Here is a 20,198-nt window from a genome sequence, read left to right on the forward strand (position 1 = left end):
CCGCTTTTCTTAGTACATATATCAAAATCAGAAGAAAATAAGGAAGTATTCAAAATCAAACGCACAGGTTATATGAACGTATCAATAGAATCATTACGCAAGAAACCTGGCCCTCCACAATGCTATAGATGCCAGGGATTTTTTCACAGTTCCCTGCTCTGCACCAGAGACTGGGTATGCGTCCGTTGCGGAGGCAATCATAAACCTATAGAATGCACCCATAGTCGCGACCAGCCAGCCATATGTTATCACTGTAAAGGTCCTCACCCAGCCAACTTGTCAAATTGTTCAGCCAGACCAAAAAACAAACAAGTTCAGTTCCAACCCAGTCCTCCACCAGCAATCAATCCCTGGACTAACAGAAGACAAGACTTTCCTCCGCTGACATCAAACACGAGACGAAAATCTTGCTCAAACCTCCATTCAAAACGAAAATCCAACAGAAGAAACTACCAGCACCGCAGAATCCTCCCTGTCAAACCTCTTCGATTTCTCTTCTCTAAAAACAATCTGGACAATAGTGATACAAGGACACAAAAACATTAAAACCAAGAAATCACCTCTTGATAAAATAATCGCAGTAATCGAAATCATTGTAAAAATAGAAAATCATCTTTAATTCTAATAAATTCAAGAATAGGTGCAACATAAAAATCCTCTCTTGGAATGCAAACGGTCTTTACCATAAAAAAGATGAATTATCCAACCTCATTATTGAAATAGAACCTGACGTAATACTCATACAAGAGTCTCACCTTAGACCAGCACTTAAAGTACTTTATGCTAATTATAACACCTACCGTACGGATCGTGAGGCAGGAAGAGGCGGTGGCTGTAAGAAATTTTATGTGGAAATATATTTTAATCGCCAAAGAGGGCGTAAATCGTTCATGATGTATACTTCTTGTTCTTGGATCTGGCATCCGCCAGTTGAATGTGTGTTAGACTTGAATAAACTTGGCAGTTTAGAAACCTGATTTGTAGTGTTCATGTATCTTTATGTTATGTGTGATTCGAATTAGTGTTTTTTGAACTAAGATATCTTGCAATTCTTGACAGTTAATATAGTATTTTATACTTTTGGCGCCCAACAGTGCGCACGAACAATTTTTTATTTAGAATGCGGTGTTTTCGTGTTAGTGAATTTATTCCTTTGCACTGAGCGTGGCGGGATTAACGTTCAGAATACGTAACGTTCAGAATAGTAGTAATTATAGATCATTTTATAATTCTGTTTTCTACTTATCATTTAATTTCATTTTCTTTAGTTACATTTTTGCTTTTATTTTGGCTTAAAAACCTTGCACAATGTCTGGTGTTCATACCGTCCAAATTCCGGTTTATAACCGATCAAACCCATCTTTATGGTTTATTATGTGTGAAAGTACCTTTGCTCTTGCCACCCCCAAACCTATCACAGAATCCATTACTAAATATAATTATGTAGCTTCTCATCTTCCTCCAGATATTGCATCACTAGTGAGGGATTTACTTATGAAACCAGACCCTATTGATCCATATACAAAGCTCAAAACTGAGTTAATAAATCGTTCAGGAGAATCTTCTCAGCAAGAAATTCGCCAATTATTATCTGGAGAAGAATTAGGTTCCCGAAAACCTTCCGATTTGCTTAGAAATATGAAACGTCGAGCAGAATATTTAAATGTTCCTGATAACTTAATGTTAGAATTATTCCTTCAACGTTTGCCTTCGACTGTTCAGTCTATTTTGGCAGCGGTTTCCAATTTAACTGTAGATAAAGCTGCAGAAATTGCCGACAGAATTTTAAAAGTAAATCAACCCCAGGGACTTGTGCCGTTTCTCGCACAGTCGATCAGTCTCTTGAGGATAAATTATTTAAAGAAATAGAAAAATTAAACAAACGTATTGATCGCATTTCTCTTTCTCGTGGTCGCTCGCCAAATCGCGGAGATCGCAATAAGGAAAGAAGCAATTCCAAAAGGAGAGATTATTCTGTTTGCTGGTATCATAGACGTTTTGGGAAAAAGTGTAGAGAAGACAAATGTACAAAACCTTGTTCATGGCAGGGAAACGAAACCAGCAAAGAATAGAGGCGACTTATTCTTTGCCTCAAGTTTCACGTCGCCTGTTCGTTCGTGACCGTAGAACAAACCTTTCATTCTTGGTCGATACCGGATCTGACGTGTCCTTACTTCCAGCAAATAATTCTCAAAAACGGAATTCGTCCCAACAAAAACTTTTCGCTGCTAATTCTTCCACTATTCATGTTTATGGTCAAAAAACACTTTCTTTGGATTTCAAATTAAGACGACAGTTTACATGGACTTTTCTTATAGCAAATGTTAGTTCACCCATTCTTGGAGCAGATTTTCTCCATGTCTTTGAATTGGTGCCTGATCTCAGAAACAAATGTCTCAAAGATTTAAAAACGCATTTTAAAACCGTCGGCTGCGTGAAAAATGCAAGCATTTATTCAGTAAAAACTGTATTTAGTGATACACCATATCACAAAATTTTAAAGGAATTTCCTTCAATTACTAAATTACCAGATCCTAACCAACCTGTTAAACACAACACCGCTCATTATATCATAACTAAAGGTCCACCTGTGGTTGCAAAACCTCCTCGGTTAGCTCAAGATCGCTTAAAAATAGCAAAACAAGAATTTCAAACTATGATGCAATTGGGGCATTTGAGACCTTCGAGCAGCAATTATGCATCCCCACTTCACATGGTTCCAAAAAAGGAAAGTCTGGAATGGAGACTTGTAGGAGATTATCGAGCATTGAACGCTCAAACAATAAAAGACAAATACCCTATTCCATGCTTAGCCGATTTTACTGCTGCATTGCACGGTACTAAAATTTTTAGTCATGTCGACCTGATTAAGGCATAGCATCAAATACCAATTAACCCAGCCAACATCCACAAAACCGCCATATGCACACCATTCGGGTATTCGAAAGTACCCGTATGCAATTCGGCTTATGCAATGCATCCGCGACTTTTCAACGTTTTATAGATGAAGTCACGCGGGATTTAGAAGGTGTTTACGCTTTCGTCGATGACTTGCTCATAGCCTCTAAAGATTCTGAGGAACATTGCAGGCATTTAAAAGCTTTATTTTCCAAACTTCAGGAATATGGACTTTGCATAAATGTTTCAAAATGCACCTTTGGTCAAACGTCTATTGATTTCTTAGGTTTTCACCTTAGTGAAAACGGAATTGAACCTCTTCATGGCAAAGTCAAATGTATTTTAGATTTTCCTCAACCTACCACTCTCACTCAGCTTCGCCGATTTTTAGGCATGTTTAACTTTTACAGATGTTTCATACCTAAAGCAGCACATATTCTTTCTCCTTTAATAAAATTGTCAGAAGGCAACATTAATAAAAAGAAATCTCGTTCTCGTGTTCAGGATTCATCCCCACAATTAAATTGGAACGAGAATGCTGAACAAGCCTTTATTGCTGCCAAAAATGCCATTGCTCAGGCTACCCTTTTGAGTCACCCTATTCCCGGAGCCCAGCTAAGCATCTGGGTAGATGCCTCAGACGTCGCAATAGGCGAAACACTTATGCAGTTGTCTCAAAAAACATGGGAACCTATAGCATTTTTCTCTATGAAACTCAATAAAAGTCAACAGAAATGGTCTGCGTACGATAGGGAATTATTTTCAATTTATTCTGCAATTAAGAAATTCCGACACATGTTAGAGGGCAGAAATTTTATAATTTATACGGATCAAAAACTGTTAATATACACTTTTAAACAGAACCCTCATAAATGTTCACCTCGACAATTGCGCCATTTAGATTTTATTTCTCAGTACTCTACTGATATTAGGCATGTGCAAGGTTCAAAAAACGTCGTTGCTGACGCTCTTTCGAGAATCGAAATTGATTCCATAACAAAATCTCCATTTTTGGATTTTAAAAAATTTTCGGAAGCTCAACGGTATGATCCGGAGGTACAAGACCTTCTCAAAAACAACACATCATCTTTGAAACTGGAATTTAAACCGTGCCAGTATTCTGATGGTAATATTCTTTGTGACATATCAACAGACATTCCTCGTCCATTTGTTCCGAATTCCTTTCGCAGACTCATCTTTAATCATCTGCACAATCTGTCACATCCAGGAATTGCAGCTACTACGAAGCTTATTTGTTCTCGTTATGTATGGCCCGATATGAAACGTCATATCAAAAATTGAGTGAAATCCTGTGAATCTTGCCAAAAATCGAAAATTACTAAGCATACTAAAGCACCACTGGGCACATTCTCTCTTCCTGATGCACGTTTTTCAGAAATCCATATGGATATCGTCAGACCGTTACCTCCATCAGAAGGCAACGTGTACCTCTTGACTCTAATAGATAGATTCTCCAGATGGCCTGAAGCCATTCCCATCCCGGATATGAAAACGGAAACCATTTGCAGAACCATCTTCAACTGTTGGATATCTCGCTTTGGCTGCCCATCGATCATAACAACAGACCAAGGTTCTCAAATGAGATCCGCACTTTTTGCAGAATTTACGCGCATTTTGGGTACAAACAGAATCACAACAATAGCCTATCATCCAATGTCTAACGGCATCGTTGAACGATTTCATCGACATTTAAAATCTTCTCTCAAGGCTCACGAGACCAATAACTGGACTGAAACACTACCAGTTGTTATGCTTGGTATTCGAACAGCAGTAAAGGAAGATCTACAGTCATCTTGTGCTGAACTGGTGTACGGCACAACTCTCAAGCTGCCTAGTGATATGATAACGTAATCTAAGATATCTCCGTATGACACACAATTTATCACGAATCTTCGGCATAGAATGCAACAATTGAATCCAATAGCAACATCTGCACATTGCCAAGAAAAATGTTACGTAAGTGCTACCTTAAAATCGTGTACGCATGTATACTTACGTGTCGATCGAGTAAAACCACCTCTGTGCCAACCATATACAGGTCCGCATAAAGTCCTTTTTAGAACGAACAAAACTTTCACAATTGATAATAACGGTCTGAAATCTACTGTGTTTATAGACCGTGTGAAACCAGCCTATTTGCTTTCGGACTCTAATTTGCCTGAACTGAAAACAAATAATGACTTAAAACAGTTCAGCAGAATAAATCTGCAAACGCACTCTCTAAGACACAAACTGTCACCAGATCGGCAAGACATGTTCACTTCCCTAAGAAACTTGCTTCTTACATAACAATTTAAAACTTTTTTTTTTAAATTCCTATCGTAACATATTTTTTGTTATTTCATGTTTATTATATGTGTCATTACCTTGTTATATATTGAACTGCATTTTGATCTTTTCTAATTTTATATTCTAATTTTGTAATTATGAAAAAAATACCCGACAGTACGGATCCTCTGAGATAATTTCTAACCTATGTCGTTCCTTTGAATAGCCATCAAAGGAACTGGGGGAAACTCTGTGGTGATGGCGATAAGGAGTGCGCCTTGCGCCCTCCAATAAGTGTGGCAACCCTAGAGGAGAAATTTCCTACGAGTAGCGAGCACAGCGACACAGGCCGGCTGTCGGGGAGTGTGCGCGAAGTTCCGAAATAAAGCTTAATTTTTATTGTGCACTATGCCTTCTTAATATTCACATTATGCTGTAAGAACATAACCTGTGATATGGAATTTGAGGATTGGTGATAAAACATATAGGAAATCACTATAGGCAAAGGCTAGACGCTAGTCTCGTTTGAGCGCTCTTTCTCTGATAATGTAAAAGCGCTTTCAGCACCCTTGTGGACGTACCTTAATGGTTAAGTTGCGTATCTGGCATAATTCTGTAAATAAAGTTGTTATTTGATGGACAACCTGAAATTTGGCAATACTGCCATTACCCATATCTAAACCAAACAAATTAACCCTTTGACAGTTTCATTTTTTTTTTTTTTTTCAGAATTCGGTCAAAAAAATGTCACAATTTTTTATTGCATTTTTTTGTTCATTTTACATTTTTAAGTAAAGATATGTTATTAAAATTAACATTTCTAATATTTTAAGCATTTATTGCAACTTATTTTCTTTAATGAAAATAATCAATTTTCCCTGCAAGTTGTTTTTTCCCTACATGAATGCAAAACAGGGAAGTTACATTTACAATTAAAATAGTACAATTACTTAACAGATATTTTCGATTTTAATTCAATTACATTTACTATTATGTTTTGATACAAAACATGCTTACCCTTCTTTTTTTAAAGATCTGATTTAGTGTGATATATCTTAAAGCAAGGCGACAGGCACAGTCCAACATCACAGTCTGGGCAAAAATACTTTGTCACTTTTCTAATTCTTTTGCCGTTGTCATTTTTTTTCAATGAACACACATAACACTGTCTTGCGGGTCTTAGTTTTTAATCTGTAGGTGGAATAACCTCTAAAAAATGTCTTTCTGTTAGTCTTAGTGGAGTTGGTAAATATCCAGGACGGCCTTTTCTTTCTTCTACTGCAGCATGCCTTTCAATAAGTCGATCGATAATTTCCAATCGAAACTGTAAATTCGTATCTTTACCGCCGTGCTTTTTATACAAAACATAAGCGTTCCATAAGCAGATGTCTAGAAGATGAAAAAATATTTTTTTGTAGTATTTCTTTCCTCGTTTCTTTATTACAGGATAATTACTTAGGTTCTGGTCCATTCGATCTACACCACCCATTGTGTTATTATACTTCATAGCTACTTTAGGTTTTCGTTTAATTTCATTCGTCGAAGTGGATACTTGAACCATTTCCGGATAATGTATTGTAGATATGAGAGACACGGCTTTTTTGTCCATCCATTTCATAATGCACACTTTTCCCCTCTGGTAAGCAAGCATTTGCCCTTTTTGAAGTTTTTTTGTCAACAGTGCTTTAAGAACTTCCTTTCTTTGAAGTTTTAATGTTCCGTACATATCTGTACAGTAACTAATGAGGATATCTGCTATATCAGGAGATGAATAAAAGTTGTCAGTTGTCAGACCTTTATGTAAAAGTGGTAGCATAAGTGTAATAACTACCTGCGAAGATTTGCTCAAATGTTTGTAATTTTCATTAAACACAGTTCCTTTTCCGGTGTATATTATCATAGACCATACATATCCAGACTTCGACTCACAAAGCATGTACAATTTTATTCCGAAGCGTGATCGCTTTAGAGGAATATACTGTTTCCAACTTAGCCTTCCTTTGAACAACATAAGACTCTCGTCTATGGTAACATCACGTTCAGGGATGATCATTTCTTCGAAACAAGTTTTTAAATGCTTTAGCACGGGCCATATTTTTGATAATTTTGGACACTCATGAGAATTTATGTCAAAATTGACATTATCTGAAAAATGCAAATAACTGTAAATTAACCCTTAGCCTGTCGAGTGATTATCTGCGAATCTCTTTAAAACTGTCGCTAGTTTTGGACAGAACTTCCCGTAAAATGTCGCGAAAATAACCCTAAACCTCTGAAAATTGTCAAGCAGTTCTTTTGTTATTTCCCATCCCTCCCAGAATTTTACTTCAATGATTCCGCTAAGTGAGATTGATTACACTCGATATTGTTCGGTAGATGTGAGCTCTCAAGAGAATTGCAAAAGGTTAGACTCTCCGTGATGTCCGTCTTAATGCCGCAGGCTGCAGCTGCGAAACTTGAAAGTTTCCTTCCCTTAAACAATCTTATCTCTACATATCTTCTCTACATATAATAAAAGAAAGAGTCTGTCTGTGTGTGCGCGTAAGCTAATAGACCCACGGCTACGAAATTTGGTACATAGGTACATCTACACAAGAGCCAGAGCACTTCGAAGCGATTTTTTCGAAATTCGAATTCGAATTTTTTTTTATTTCATGTTTTGTAACGAAATCGTGTCATTTTGAAACATAATGGGCTATAGGAAAATGAGATTTTACTCTACACACTCCATTTTCACATTGTCATGAAACGTAGGCACTTAGCTATTTTACGAACTTAAAATAAATTTCGTGTTTCAATAAATCGATTAAATACGAATTTATTTAACAAAGGGAGCTTAACACTTTTTCAATGGGATTTTTTCTAAAAAAGTTTATTTTTAAAAATGTATAGATTATTTTTCTTTGATTTTTGGACACGTTAAACTTTCATCCTTGCGAATGCTTTTACAAAAAAAATTTTTGGAAAAATGATAATATTTTGTATTTTTAAAAGATTTTTTAAATGAAGCTTCCGAGTACATTTCTCACATCTCACATCTTTAAAAATGTGATTTGGGCAACAATTTTCCTGTCGTATTGTTGTTGATAGATTTATGATGAACTCGCATCATTTTGAATAGTTTCATTCTTTTAGAAATATGGGTTTGGCAACAATTTTTCATCGTATTTCTTATGTCACTGTTTTTAAGAGATTGGCATAATTCATTGTCATTTTTATATAAATATAATATTTTTTTTTTTTTTTTTTGATAAAGTTGTTCTGTGGAGTAAAATTCTGCGCGGAATTTTATGTTTTTTGAGTTGCTTTCATGTCATTTTTTTGCTTATTTCACTGTTTATAAGATATTGAAAAGTTTTACATAATTTTTGTTCTTCTACGGAAAGTTGGTTAATTTTTAATTAGGATAATTAATATTTGTATTAAGGGATATAGCTTATTTCATTGTAATTTTTTCCCTTGAAAACATAAGATAAAATATCATTAATTATACTTTGCTTTTCAGAATTTTTGGTTTTTTGCATTCCTTTATTTTATTTATTGCTCATTTCACTGTTTTTAAGATATTGAAAAGTTTTGACTGATTTTTTTTAAGAAACAAAGTTATTAACCTCCTTTATACCATTTGAGTTCTTAAGATTTTGCAAAGGGAATTTGGTTAATTTATTTATTAGGATAATTAATATTTGTATTAAGGGACATTGCTTATTTCATTGTAATTTTGTTATACGTAATAACTTTTTTTATGAAGTTGTTCTGCAGAGTAAAATCCTACGCAGTTTTTAAATTTAACGTTTGGAGTTCCCTTCAGCCATTTTTCCGGTACATTTAAAAGCCAGACGAAGGCTCGCAGCGAAGTTGATAGTTTTCAAATAAATTGGTTTTAAAATTTACCCGGTTAAATTTTAAATTATTACGCATTTTTAACCTAAGTAACCTAAATCTGTATGTCACTGATTATCACGGAATTTCAATGCAGACTGATTAAACTGCTGTTACTAAAATTATATTCTGACAAATATCTGGTGCAATTTTCATTCCTTCTGAGATATTGCTGAAACATTTCGTATTATTTCCGATTTTCTATATTTTTGTCATTAATTAAAAATCTTTAAAACCTTCTGCATTTTTCTATATTCTTCAACTGCAGGCAACTAATAATTATTTTAAATAATTTCTTTTTTCCTTAATTATTAAGTAGTTTTAAGAGAGTAATAAACGAAATATTTGGGTGTTTTTAAGGGTGGTAATATTAATATTAAATTTGCATTTTACTTTTTCATATACATTCAAGATATTCAGAAAGGGAATTATAACATGAAACCGTTTTCAGTGTATCATAAATTTATGGATTCAAATTAAAAATTCTTGCTTTCCTGTCCAAGAAACACTAGTAAATTTTATCTGAAATAGGAAGGATGAGACATATTAATAACAAACAAAGCAATTAATTTGGAAGTCAAAGAACAAAAATCAGCGTTATATTTTCAAATTTTCACAGGACTAGTTTCGATGGTTTTACCGAACCATCATCTTCAGCTGCAAAAGCGCAAATGAACGAGATAAGATATAATGAAAATTAGATTGTGAAAATTTGAAAATATAACGCTGATTTTTGTTGTTTGACTTCCAATTTAATGTTTGTTCGGCTTGTTATTGTATCTTAATTAAACAAAGCAATGTTGTTACTTATTAGCTTACAATATAATTTATTCAATATGGTATTTTTGTAAAGAAAGAGTGTTGCTGTACATTTGGTAAAGTATAAATAAACATTTCATTTAATAATTATAAAAGTTATTAATTATTTAATAATTAATCATAAGAATATGAAAAATTAAATATTTTTTCGGAGATATATTTTGGCGATATTTTTTTTCTAGGGATCCCAGCATACATTTTTGAAGCATTATGCTCTAAATAAATGTCTTGTTTAAACATAGCATTTATTGTTGACAAATCTCCAACCAAAGGAAATACCTTACTAGGGAGGATATTCAAACAAAAATTTTTATTAGAATAAATATTTTCGTTATTTTAATACTACTAATAATATACAAACATTAGTTTAAGTTCACTATAGTTGAGTGAATAAGATTGCTGGATGTTGGTATTTTGTTGTTGGCAACCGAACAGTTTAGCTGCTTGTGGTATTTATGATTTTCTCGATGCGTAACGTGAATTCAAGCCAATTTTATTTAGAAAATTGCCCACGAAGGTGTTCTCTTAAAGCAGATAACCCATGACTTCTTAAAAACTGTAAAATATAATCTGTGGATATTTTCCGTTATACGATAACACGAAGAAAATGATTTCCTATACGAAACATATGATCAGCGCTGTTATTGCCCGCCGTTTAATTAAATGCATCCATCTTGTTCCTTACAATTAATTTTCCTTTTTCAAAGAAAGTTTGATTTCAGTAAAATGTACTATTTACAATGTGTCATTTTATTTTGCTCGTTTTTTATGCAAATATTCAAATTCAGATAGATATTGCGTAAGTTCAGAAAGCCAACTAGTCTCCAAGCGGTAAGATAGCTGAGCACCGGTAAATTCTAGCGGCTGCATGGGAGGCTTAAGGGTTTTTCATAAGTACAATTGATTGTGAATTAACAGTTTGTTTCCCCCACAAAAAAAAAAAAAAAAAAAAAAAAAAAAAAAATTCTACTCTGAAGACTTTTTTTCCCTTAGAAAAATAGGTCCTGTGTGCTTTATCATAATCCAAAATCTTAAGCGTATAAATCTTTTATCATAGCCGATGATGACGATAAAATATTTTCTATCTGATGTGTCAAGTTAGCATAATTGTATATTTCTAACGAAAATTGTTTGGCTCATGTTACCCTATAATGAAAAAAAGATTCAAATCGGTTTTTAGCTTATACAGTATTTTCATTATTAATTATATCACGAATTTTATCAATAGTATTCTTAGTATTAATTGCAGGCATGTATTCAAGAATATAATATACACAAAGCTGTGTCTAATGATTACGGCTAATTTTTATATAAAATTTTATAGTATAAAAATTTAGATTCATAGGTCAGCCATATTTGAAAGAGTACTTGTGTATTATAAGAAAAGAGAGAGAGAAATTTAAGAATAAAAAAATTTACCACGAAGTAATATAAAAATGCAATAGAAAACAAAAGAGTACAATACTATTTCATGTTTTGTGGATATACTTGAAGACAGAAACATGTTTCAGCTGTATTCGTTCATCGGAGAAAAACTTTTCATATGAAGCTATTTTTTTCAAATCTTTCACTATACAAGTAATACAAAAGCAGTATAGGAATTTCTTTTCTTAATACCCAACCGAAGAGCTGAGGGGACGTACAATGATTAACATACAATGGGTGCCTTGAATTATTTTGCTTTACATGCAGTTTCCTTATATATGTAAAGCAAAATAAATTTTCACCCATTCTAAGATTTCAAGAACTCACAGAGAGAGAGAAATATCTATAACAAATTTTATTGCTGTCTGACTTCGGGAACATCTTCTAACTCAAGCTTTCAAGCTTCAAGCTATTCAAATACGAACGCTTCTCAGAAAAGCCATTTGGACCGCATCTGCTTTTTTAAAGAAAACCTTTTGGGGGTAAAATCATTAACTTCTACGGGTTTTTCAAACAAAGGAGTCAGTGGTCCTGTTACTACCTGCTGACCTAGAGAAATTTCTCAGAAACTTTTGTTCGAAAAAAACGAATTTCATATTTTTAAGAATTTCCATTCTGACAGCAAGATTTTGTTATTTTTCATATATAGATGAAAAGAAACTAATTTGTTTTTAATAAAGAAGAAAAAATTAATAAGCTTATTTAAATTTTTTACACAGCACCGAGTAAGGAGACGAAATTTAATTTTCTTTATAAATATTTTTCTCAGACAATACTTTAGTGTTTTTCAAATTACGAGAATAGCGCGTTAGTGCATGCATTTTCAAATCAGATTTATTTAATTAATATATATGGATATGCCGAACAAGCACACTTTCGCACACATAAACTGTATATTAGTACATACTAAAAAATGAAATAAAATTTGAAAACAAGCAATTTAAAAACTACTGTATTGAAAAATTATTGAAAATTTATTTTTACCTCCTTTTTTTTTTTTTTTTTTTTTTTTTTTTTCGTTATATACATTTACTTCAGTTTTTTTATATGCATTTACTTAATTTATTTTCTTATATGCATTTACTTAATTTTATTTTGTTATATGCATCTGTTAGTGCTTTTGAAAAATTTTTAGATTTTTTGAGTATGGCAAAGGAAACGAGATCTATCAGCCGAAGGCAATGAATGTCTCCATGGGCGACTTTCTAAGTAAAACGTACTCATGTTCCTGTTACACATAGGAAAAATCACAAAATTCAACCAGTTAGTTTGTTTTGGTTCGAATACGAGTCGAAATAGCAATAATCAGATATCTTAGCCAGGAGGCCATTGATTGGGTTTGACAGATTTGAAAACCTAATAAATAGTATTTAATAAATATAATATTATTAAACGAATCGGATTTATATAAACCAAATAAAATTCTTATATCGAACACAACTAAAACTCGATATAACTTACACTGATAAACTGATGTGTAATAACACTGATAAATTAAAATACTAAATGGAATATACATTAATTCTACATAGATAATTTTTTGTAATTTATTTCGCTGGAAATGTGTGGCCGCAAAATCCTGATTATATATACCCTTATTTTAAGGTTATCACATATCTGATGGTTTGACTTTTACCTCAAAACACAAAGAATCCACAAAATTCAGTAAAAATAATAACTTTATTTCCATGTTGAAAATTCTCTGAATCTTTTCAAATATAAAAGCACACGCGCCAAGCAGTTTGCTTTAAATAAATATATGCAGCAACGAGAAGATGCGCTTTTCACAGCAACTCGTTTCGAAAATCGAAAATTTTTCTAAATGTAAGAGATTTGTCGCTTAATTTTTCATTAAACAAAAAAAAAAAAAAAAAAAAAAAAAAAAAAAAATAGAATCGCATATTATTAAAAGAATTTTATTGATAATTCAGATTCTGAAAACAAGAACATTGTTGTTATAAAAAACAAAGAAAAAATGAACAACATATTTCATTCAACGGGGGCCAACTTTGGCGCATGAACTTTTCAACAAAAAAATATTTGAAGCATGTTATGGATAAAGGTTTATTTGATTATGGCAAAGTACTCGATGGTTATTTGCCTAAGGTGAAGGATGCCTTCGTTCGAGGACTGCCTAACGGAAATTAGCTTGCATACATGTTACACATATGGAAAACTAAGAATATCATCCTGGCAACCAGCTCGTTTCCCGGGATTCGAACCCCGGACAGAACCACCAGTTGTTCCGTTAGACTCCGCTCAGTCCCTGGTGGGCTGTCCGATAACGGAAAAGTTCAAAATTTCATATTAGAGGAAAAGTAGTAGCATAGTATAATTCGAAGTCATTACCATTTCAGTAAAGTGAAGAGATTTCAAGAATGTTTAATTATTTTATTTAGCTTATGACAAACTAAATAAAATAATTAAACATTCTTGGAATCGCTTCTCTTAACATACTGGTAGTTTGACCTGCATTCAAACCCCCGTGAACAAGCTGATTGCATGGGCGTTTTTATGGTTTTAACTTTTTGCAGTGCGAGATTGTTTCCCTTAGAAAATCTGTCACGAAAGCATACCTCTTCTTAGACAGATCGCCTTCACGTGCTTAATAATCTAACAAGCCAAACCAAACACAACCCGAGCGAGGACTCGTAGTCAAGGTACGTCATCATGAAAAACTAAATAAATTGTCTCATATTCACATTAAACATGCGCAACAAACATTCGCTAAAACTGGTATGCAGGCAATCCATTCATCAGGATTTGAACCCGCTTCAAACTATTAGTATTCAACGATTTTACCGCTACTTCGTTGGCGACCTTTTGTAGTATCTATAAGAAAAGTAATCGCAAAGACACAATCATTGCGTACCGACGGATGGACTCAGTTCGGAATTTAAAGAATAACTTTCATTCGTGCTATTGCTGGTAGCATTGACATTTGGACAGATGTTAATTTATTTTAAATTCTTTTAATGTAATTAATTTATATCTTTAAATAATTGATCTTCTGACTGTAATTTTTTGTGCGCAGTATATCTAACCCTTCCGTACACTAACTGTTTTAATTAATTTACACTCCATTAATTTTAAGAGATTTTATATCGATAGATTTCTTTCCAAAAATGTTTCAAGGATTACATATTTTTTTCTTTAGATTTCAAAACATTTTGTATTTAAAATCTTAATAATAAAATTTTTAAAACAAATATTTCTAGAAATTCCTTCGGCGTATTCATTTATTCCATTTAGTTGAAGTTTCGAGTAGAATATCTTCCTTTCAACATTCATATAATTTTTATATGTCAGTTCGCCATTTCTACGGAGCATAGAGCCACACATACGAGTACAAAACTCAGGCATGCTGCACAGTTTTAACATTTAAGAACAGCACAGTTTTAACATTTAAGAACAGCACAGTTTTAACATTTAAGAATGTAAAAAGAAGAATATAACATTATAATAACGCGCATTTGAAATACGAAGGCAAACAAGAAAGCTGGTTGCAACATTTTATATTGTTTCCTGACGAATCAGAAATTGTAATCATTTTTCAATACAAAAATAAAATATTTGATTCTATAACATATAGGCATAAAGGCGTCCTCCGTTACAATTCTTATTTTTTCTTGTTTCTACTAAAATTCGGCAATGTACTATAACAACGACGGATCCTGTTTGACTTTCATTTGTATAAAGTACCACAAGGCAAACAGTTGTAAAACGATTTATCTTCTTTCGCAAACTTTTAGTCGGCACACAGATAATACATACCTGCTATCTGACAAAGATACTTCACTCTAAGGACTTTTTCCTAAAGTGCTCTTTTGAAAGAGTTCTTTTGAAAGAGACACACCCTATTAAGAGCTTTGTGTCAACTGACAGCCGCCTGCAGAAACGTAGGGGAAGGAAGACCAGATCGCGTCGTCTAAACACGTCTTAAGCAATCTTCGCGAAATTCGGGCTTCGTGTATACACGTCTTAAGCATTTTTCGTGCGATTTGAAATTCGTGCAAAGACGTCTTAAGCATTTTTAAATAATTCCAAAAACGTTTAAACACGTCTTAAGCAGTTAAAGGGTTAACTGAAAGCGGCGATATGACATCACTTTTGGAAAAATGGCGTGGATGTTGAATGCTTCTTGCTCCAATACTGCTCAACAACTGGCTTTTTTACAATACCTTGCAGAATATTCAAAGCAAAAAATACATGTAATTCATCTTTCGATGTTGGTGTCCATTTTTTGCTCCTGGAATGCCTACGAAGTGTACTGTTTTTTATGCATTGCTTAGCATATCTATTTGTTTCAAAAACAATCAGGTCAAGCAAATAATCGTCTATGAAAGCATCATAGAACTGAAGTTTACCTTTAGTCTCATCGATATCCAAGTTAATTTTTGGAATTCCAGCGAAAGCAAATCTAGGAGGCGGATCCGAAGGATTATCACAACTAATTTCAAAAAATTGTCTTGCTTGACTGATTCCATCTGTACTACTATCAGAGTCACTACTATCCAGGTCATCTAGTAAACTTTCGCTACTATCAGTTACAGATAATTCAGTTTCTGATTCCGAGTCACAGTTCGAATCACAAGAAATTAGCTCCATACGCTCTGAATTATCCATTATTTAAAAGTAAAAATATATTATTCAACACTTACATCAATACAATTATCAGACGGTTAGTAAAATAAAACCAGAAAGCTATACACTGAAAGATAACAATTCGTCTTCTGATACAAAACATGCGAAAAAACCCGCGCTTTTGAACCAATCAGACAATAAACTGCAAACTATCATTTACTGCAAGGTACTTTCTACGGACCTTGCATTTACTGGACAACTATCGCCATCTATACGAATAATTTGTTACTAAAATTGGAAAAAATACGGCCGAAACAGTGCAAGCGAAATAGAAATCAGATTGCCCGTACGGCTGTGTACGGGCAAAACAGGGAAGGGTTTAAAATTAATCAAGCAAAATGTGAAAATTTAGAAAACAAGGAGAGAGAATTATTCAGCATACACACATCAGCAACACTCCTACCATAGAAATAAGAATGAACCGATGACGCCAAATAACTTGGCGAGAAAGTTCTCAAAGATCTTCATACAATCCAGAGAATCTCGTAACTCCTCCTATTTTCCCCCCTTTCCGATCGTGAAGATGTTCTGTCGTTGTATGCATCAAGATTCTTTAATATTAATCAAGGTATGCATGTGTTCATATTCTTGTGAAGATAACCATACGTAGAAGGCAGGGTGTAACGAAAGCTAGCGAGCCAAAAACTATATTGGACCAAATTTCTTTTTAGCCAGACCATTTAACATATGTACAGAACGCATGTTCCTAAAACATACAAAAGTTATCGTGAGGTATGTGGAAAGTTATATGATACCAAGGCTGCTTCTCTCTATAGGAATGGAACTATATGTGAAAAGTCATTTGGAAAAAACAACTATTTTTAAAAAGCTGGTAAATATTCGCTCAGGAGAGAAACCTCATCTGTGAGAAATGTAATCTTTAATTTAAATTAAAGCAGCATATGTTTATCCACACAGGATTAAGTGTGAGATGTATGTGATATATGCGATTCACGTATAAAATATTTTAACAAACATATCCTTATTCACACAGAAAAGAAATCTTATGGGTGTGAAGTATGTAGCAAATTGTTTAGATTAAAAGGGGAATTGAGCATCCATATGCTTACCCATACTGCAGTGAAGCCTTATGTTTGTGAGGTATGCACCAAGTCATTTAGACAGAAATATAGTTTAAACAGGCATATTCTTATTCACACAGGAGAGAAACCTTATGTATGTTGTGTATGCACTAAGTCATTTAGACAAAAGCATAATTTAAAAAAGCATCTCCTTACTCACACACAAGAAACACCTCATTTGTGTGAAGTATGCGAAAGATCATTCATACGAAAGGATCAGCATATGCTTCACACGATAGAGAAACATGTCTGTGAGGAGTGTAACAAATCATTTAGTTTAAAGCATGATTTAAATTCACATGGCCGTGTTCACTCAAAAGAACCTTTTGTGTGTGAGATGTGTAGCAAATCATTTAGACTAAAGCAATATTTAAATGTGCATATGACTGTTCACACAGGAGAGAAACCTCATGTGTGTGATGTTTGTAATAAATCATTTAGGCGAAAGTGTGATTTAACCCGCCATCTGCTTCTTCACACAGGAGAGAAACCTTATTCATGTGAAGTATGTGAAAAGTCATTTAGAGTAAAGTGTGCTTTAAACAAGCATATGCTTGTTCACTCAGGAGAGAAGCATATGCTTATTCATACAGGAGAGAAACGTTATGTGTGTGATGTATGTAGTAAGTCATTCAGACTAAAGATTAGTTTATACAAACATAAGATACTTCACACAGGAATGAAACCTTATTCATGTGAAGTATGTCAAAGGTCATTTAGAATAAACTATGCATTAAACAAGCATATGCTTATTCATACAGGAGAGAAACCTCATGTGTGCAATATTTGTGATCACTCATTTATTCTAAAGCATAATTTAAACAATCATATGCATGTTCACACAGGAGAGAAGCCTTATTCTTGTGAAGTATGTAACAAATCCTTTGGAGTAAAACTTTATTTGAAATTCCATATGCGTATCCACATAGGAGAGAAACCTCATGTGTGTGATGTATGTAATAAGTCATTTATGCGAAGTAATGTTTTAAAGCAACATAAGCTAGTTCACACAGGAGACAAACCTTATTTGTGTGAAATATGTCAAAAGTCATTTAGACACAAAGGTGCTTTAAAAAAGCATATGCTTATTCATACAGGAGAGAAACCTTATGTATGCGAGGTGTGCAACAAAGCATTTAGACAAAAGGGTGGTTTAAACAGACACATGCTTGTGCACTTAAGATAAAACTTGTGTATGTAAGTTATATAACTAGCCATTTAGATGTAGGAGCAGTTTAGACAAATATATGTTTGCTTATACAGGGGAAAAACTGTATAAATTATGTTCGTAATGATTGAATTGGGCAGGACAAGAATTTGGAGAAAGAAATTTTTCTCTGTGTAGAAGAGCTTAATCTGCATTGAAGCCTGTACATATTTGCCTCATTTCTTTTCAGAAGATATATTAGTGAGAAACTTTCCTTTTATGCACTATAAGGAAAAATCACATTCTGTAAAATGTATAAATTTTCATTTTATCTAAATGCCTAAGAAACTATTTATTTGTTTCTACAAGAAAGAGCCTTCTGGTATAAATCTGAAATAATTTTAGAGGAATGCTGACTTTAAATGACATTTGCTTAACGGTGATATCTCTTATAAAAGGAAACCTAAACCTAGGTTGATTAAAAAGTTACAACCCTGAAACACTTTCAGAACTGGATGACTCTGGGTGACATTTCCCTCACCCACAAATTTAAGTCATTCATACTGAATTGCACTTACTACAGCATTTATGTGAAATGTATTGTTTTCTGATATCATTATTACTGCAGCCTGAAATTTCTTGCTTTCTCAGTACTTTTCTGTTATCGGAACCAGATGCAGAAATGTGTGCATATGTTTAATGTCTATGTTTGTATACACTGACATGCACATATAAACATGTATGCATTTCTGAATCTGATCCCGATAACAGAAAGTACCTCTTTCTCGTTGGAACAGAATATTTCACATAGCTACTATTTCAGTGTTAAAAATCTCCAAAAATTGTATGTCGCAAGCTCATTGTTGTGCATAGTTTTAAAAGGTCATTTTCAAATTGTGCTGTCATTCTAGTAAAAATATGTAGCTTCAAGAATAAGGTCTTTTTCTCTTCCTTCTTTCCGTTAAATATTATTATTTTGATGTAATAGTCGTTGTTCATTATCTAGCTTTGAGTTTTTCAGTGTTGAAGTCTGTCTTATGTCAAGCATATTATTTATATATAGAATTGATTGCAGTCATTTTTCATGCATTTTATTATATTTTTATCGATTAAATCTTCTAATCTTTATTAAAAAATTATGATAAAAATGCTAGGTATCTTTAATTTATTGACATTTTGAAGATATTCTAAAAAATTTTATATAAATTATTGAAATTGCATATTTAAGATAGTATTTAATGTCCTTGAAAATTTATGGTAAAATCCTAGTATACGGTGCAGCCTTGGCGCGACTTTGAAAATTATCGCCAACACCAAAAATGACCCAAATATATACTATACACACATAGTATATGTATATACACACATAGTATATATACTATATACATAGTATATACTATGTTTAAATATATATTTTCTTTGAATGACCCGTTAACTACTCATCATAAAGTCGCCAAAAGTAGTCAAATCCCGTGTGCACCGGATACTAGGATTAAGCCAAATTTATTAAAGTTTAAAGAAAATTTTAAATAATATCTGTGTAATGCACAAATTGTGGATTGATTTTGAAAATGTCACATACTGTAATTTGACAGTTAAATAAATATAGGTTTGTGTATTGAGTTTTTGTATACTAAGCAGATATTTTAGCTTTTTAAATCCCTATACACGTATTCTGGATATGCAGTTTTTGTTCACAAATAATACATTTTCAATGATTTGTATTATTAAACATAGAAGAGATGCTCAAAATAAGACTGCTTTGGTACTTTGTAGTTCATGTGTAAATTAAGATGTATTATTATTTAGTTCCAGTGTAGGGTTTATATTTATTTTAAGCCATCTTTCCTGTCAAGCCTTTATTTTTCCCTAGAATTGCCAATGCTAGAGTATGTAAATTGTAGTAGACCACACAGTATATTCAAATTTAGCAGAAGTAAGTTGAGTTTAAATAGAAAGAAAACGATATTGTAGGTGTTCTTCTTGAATCGTGAACGTCAAGGTTGCTAGGT

The 20,198-nt window shown here is 33.2% G+C and overlaps 1 protein-coding gene across 1 annotated transcript; it reads left to right on the forward strand.

The window, feature by feature from the left end:
* Positions 1-16,201: 16,201 nt before the first annotated feature.
* LOC118196251 (uncharacterized) lies at positions 16,202-19,808 on the forward strand. Its single transcript, XM_035367678.2, has one exon. The coding sequence runs from the start codon at positions 17,020-17,022 to the stop codon at positions 18,223-18,225; it is 1,206 nt and encodes a 401-aa protein (XP_035223569.2). The 5' UTR covers positions 16,202-17,019; the 3' UTR covers positions 18,226-19,808.
* The last annotated feature ends 390 nt before the right edge of the window (positions 19,809-20,198 follow it).

Source organism: Stegodyphus dumicola, chromosome 7, assembly GCF_044657685.1.
Source record: "Stegodyphus dumicola isolate Sdum_Otavi_A_Nest chromosome 7, ASM4465768v1".
Lineage (NCBI taxonomy): Eukaryota > Metazoa > Arthropoda > Arachnida > Araneae > Eresidae > Stegodyphus > Stegodyphus dumicola.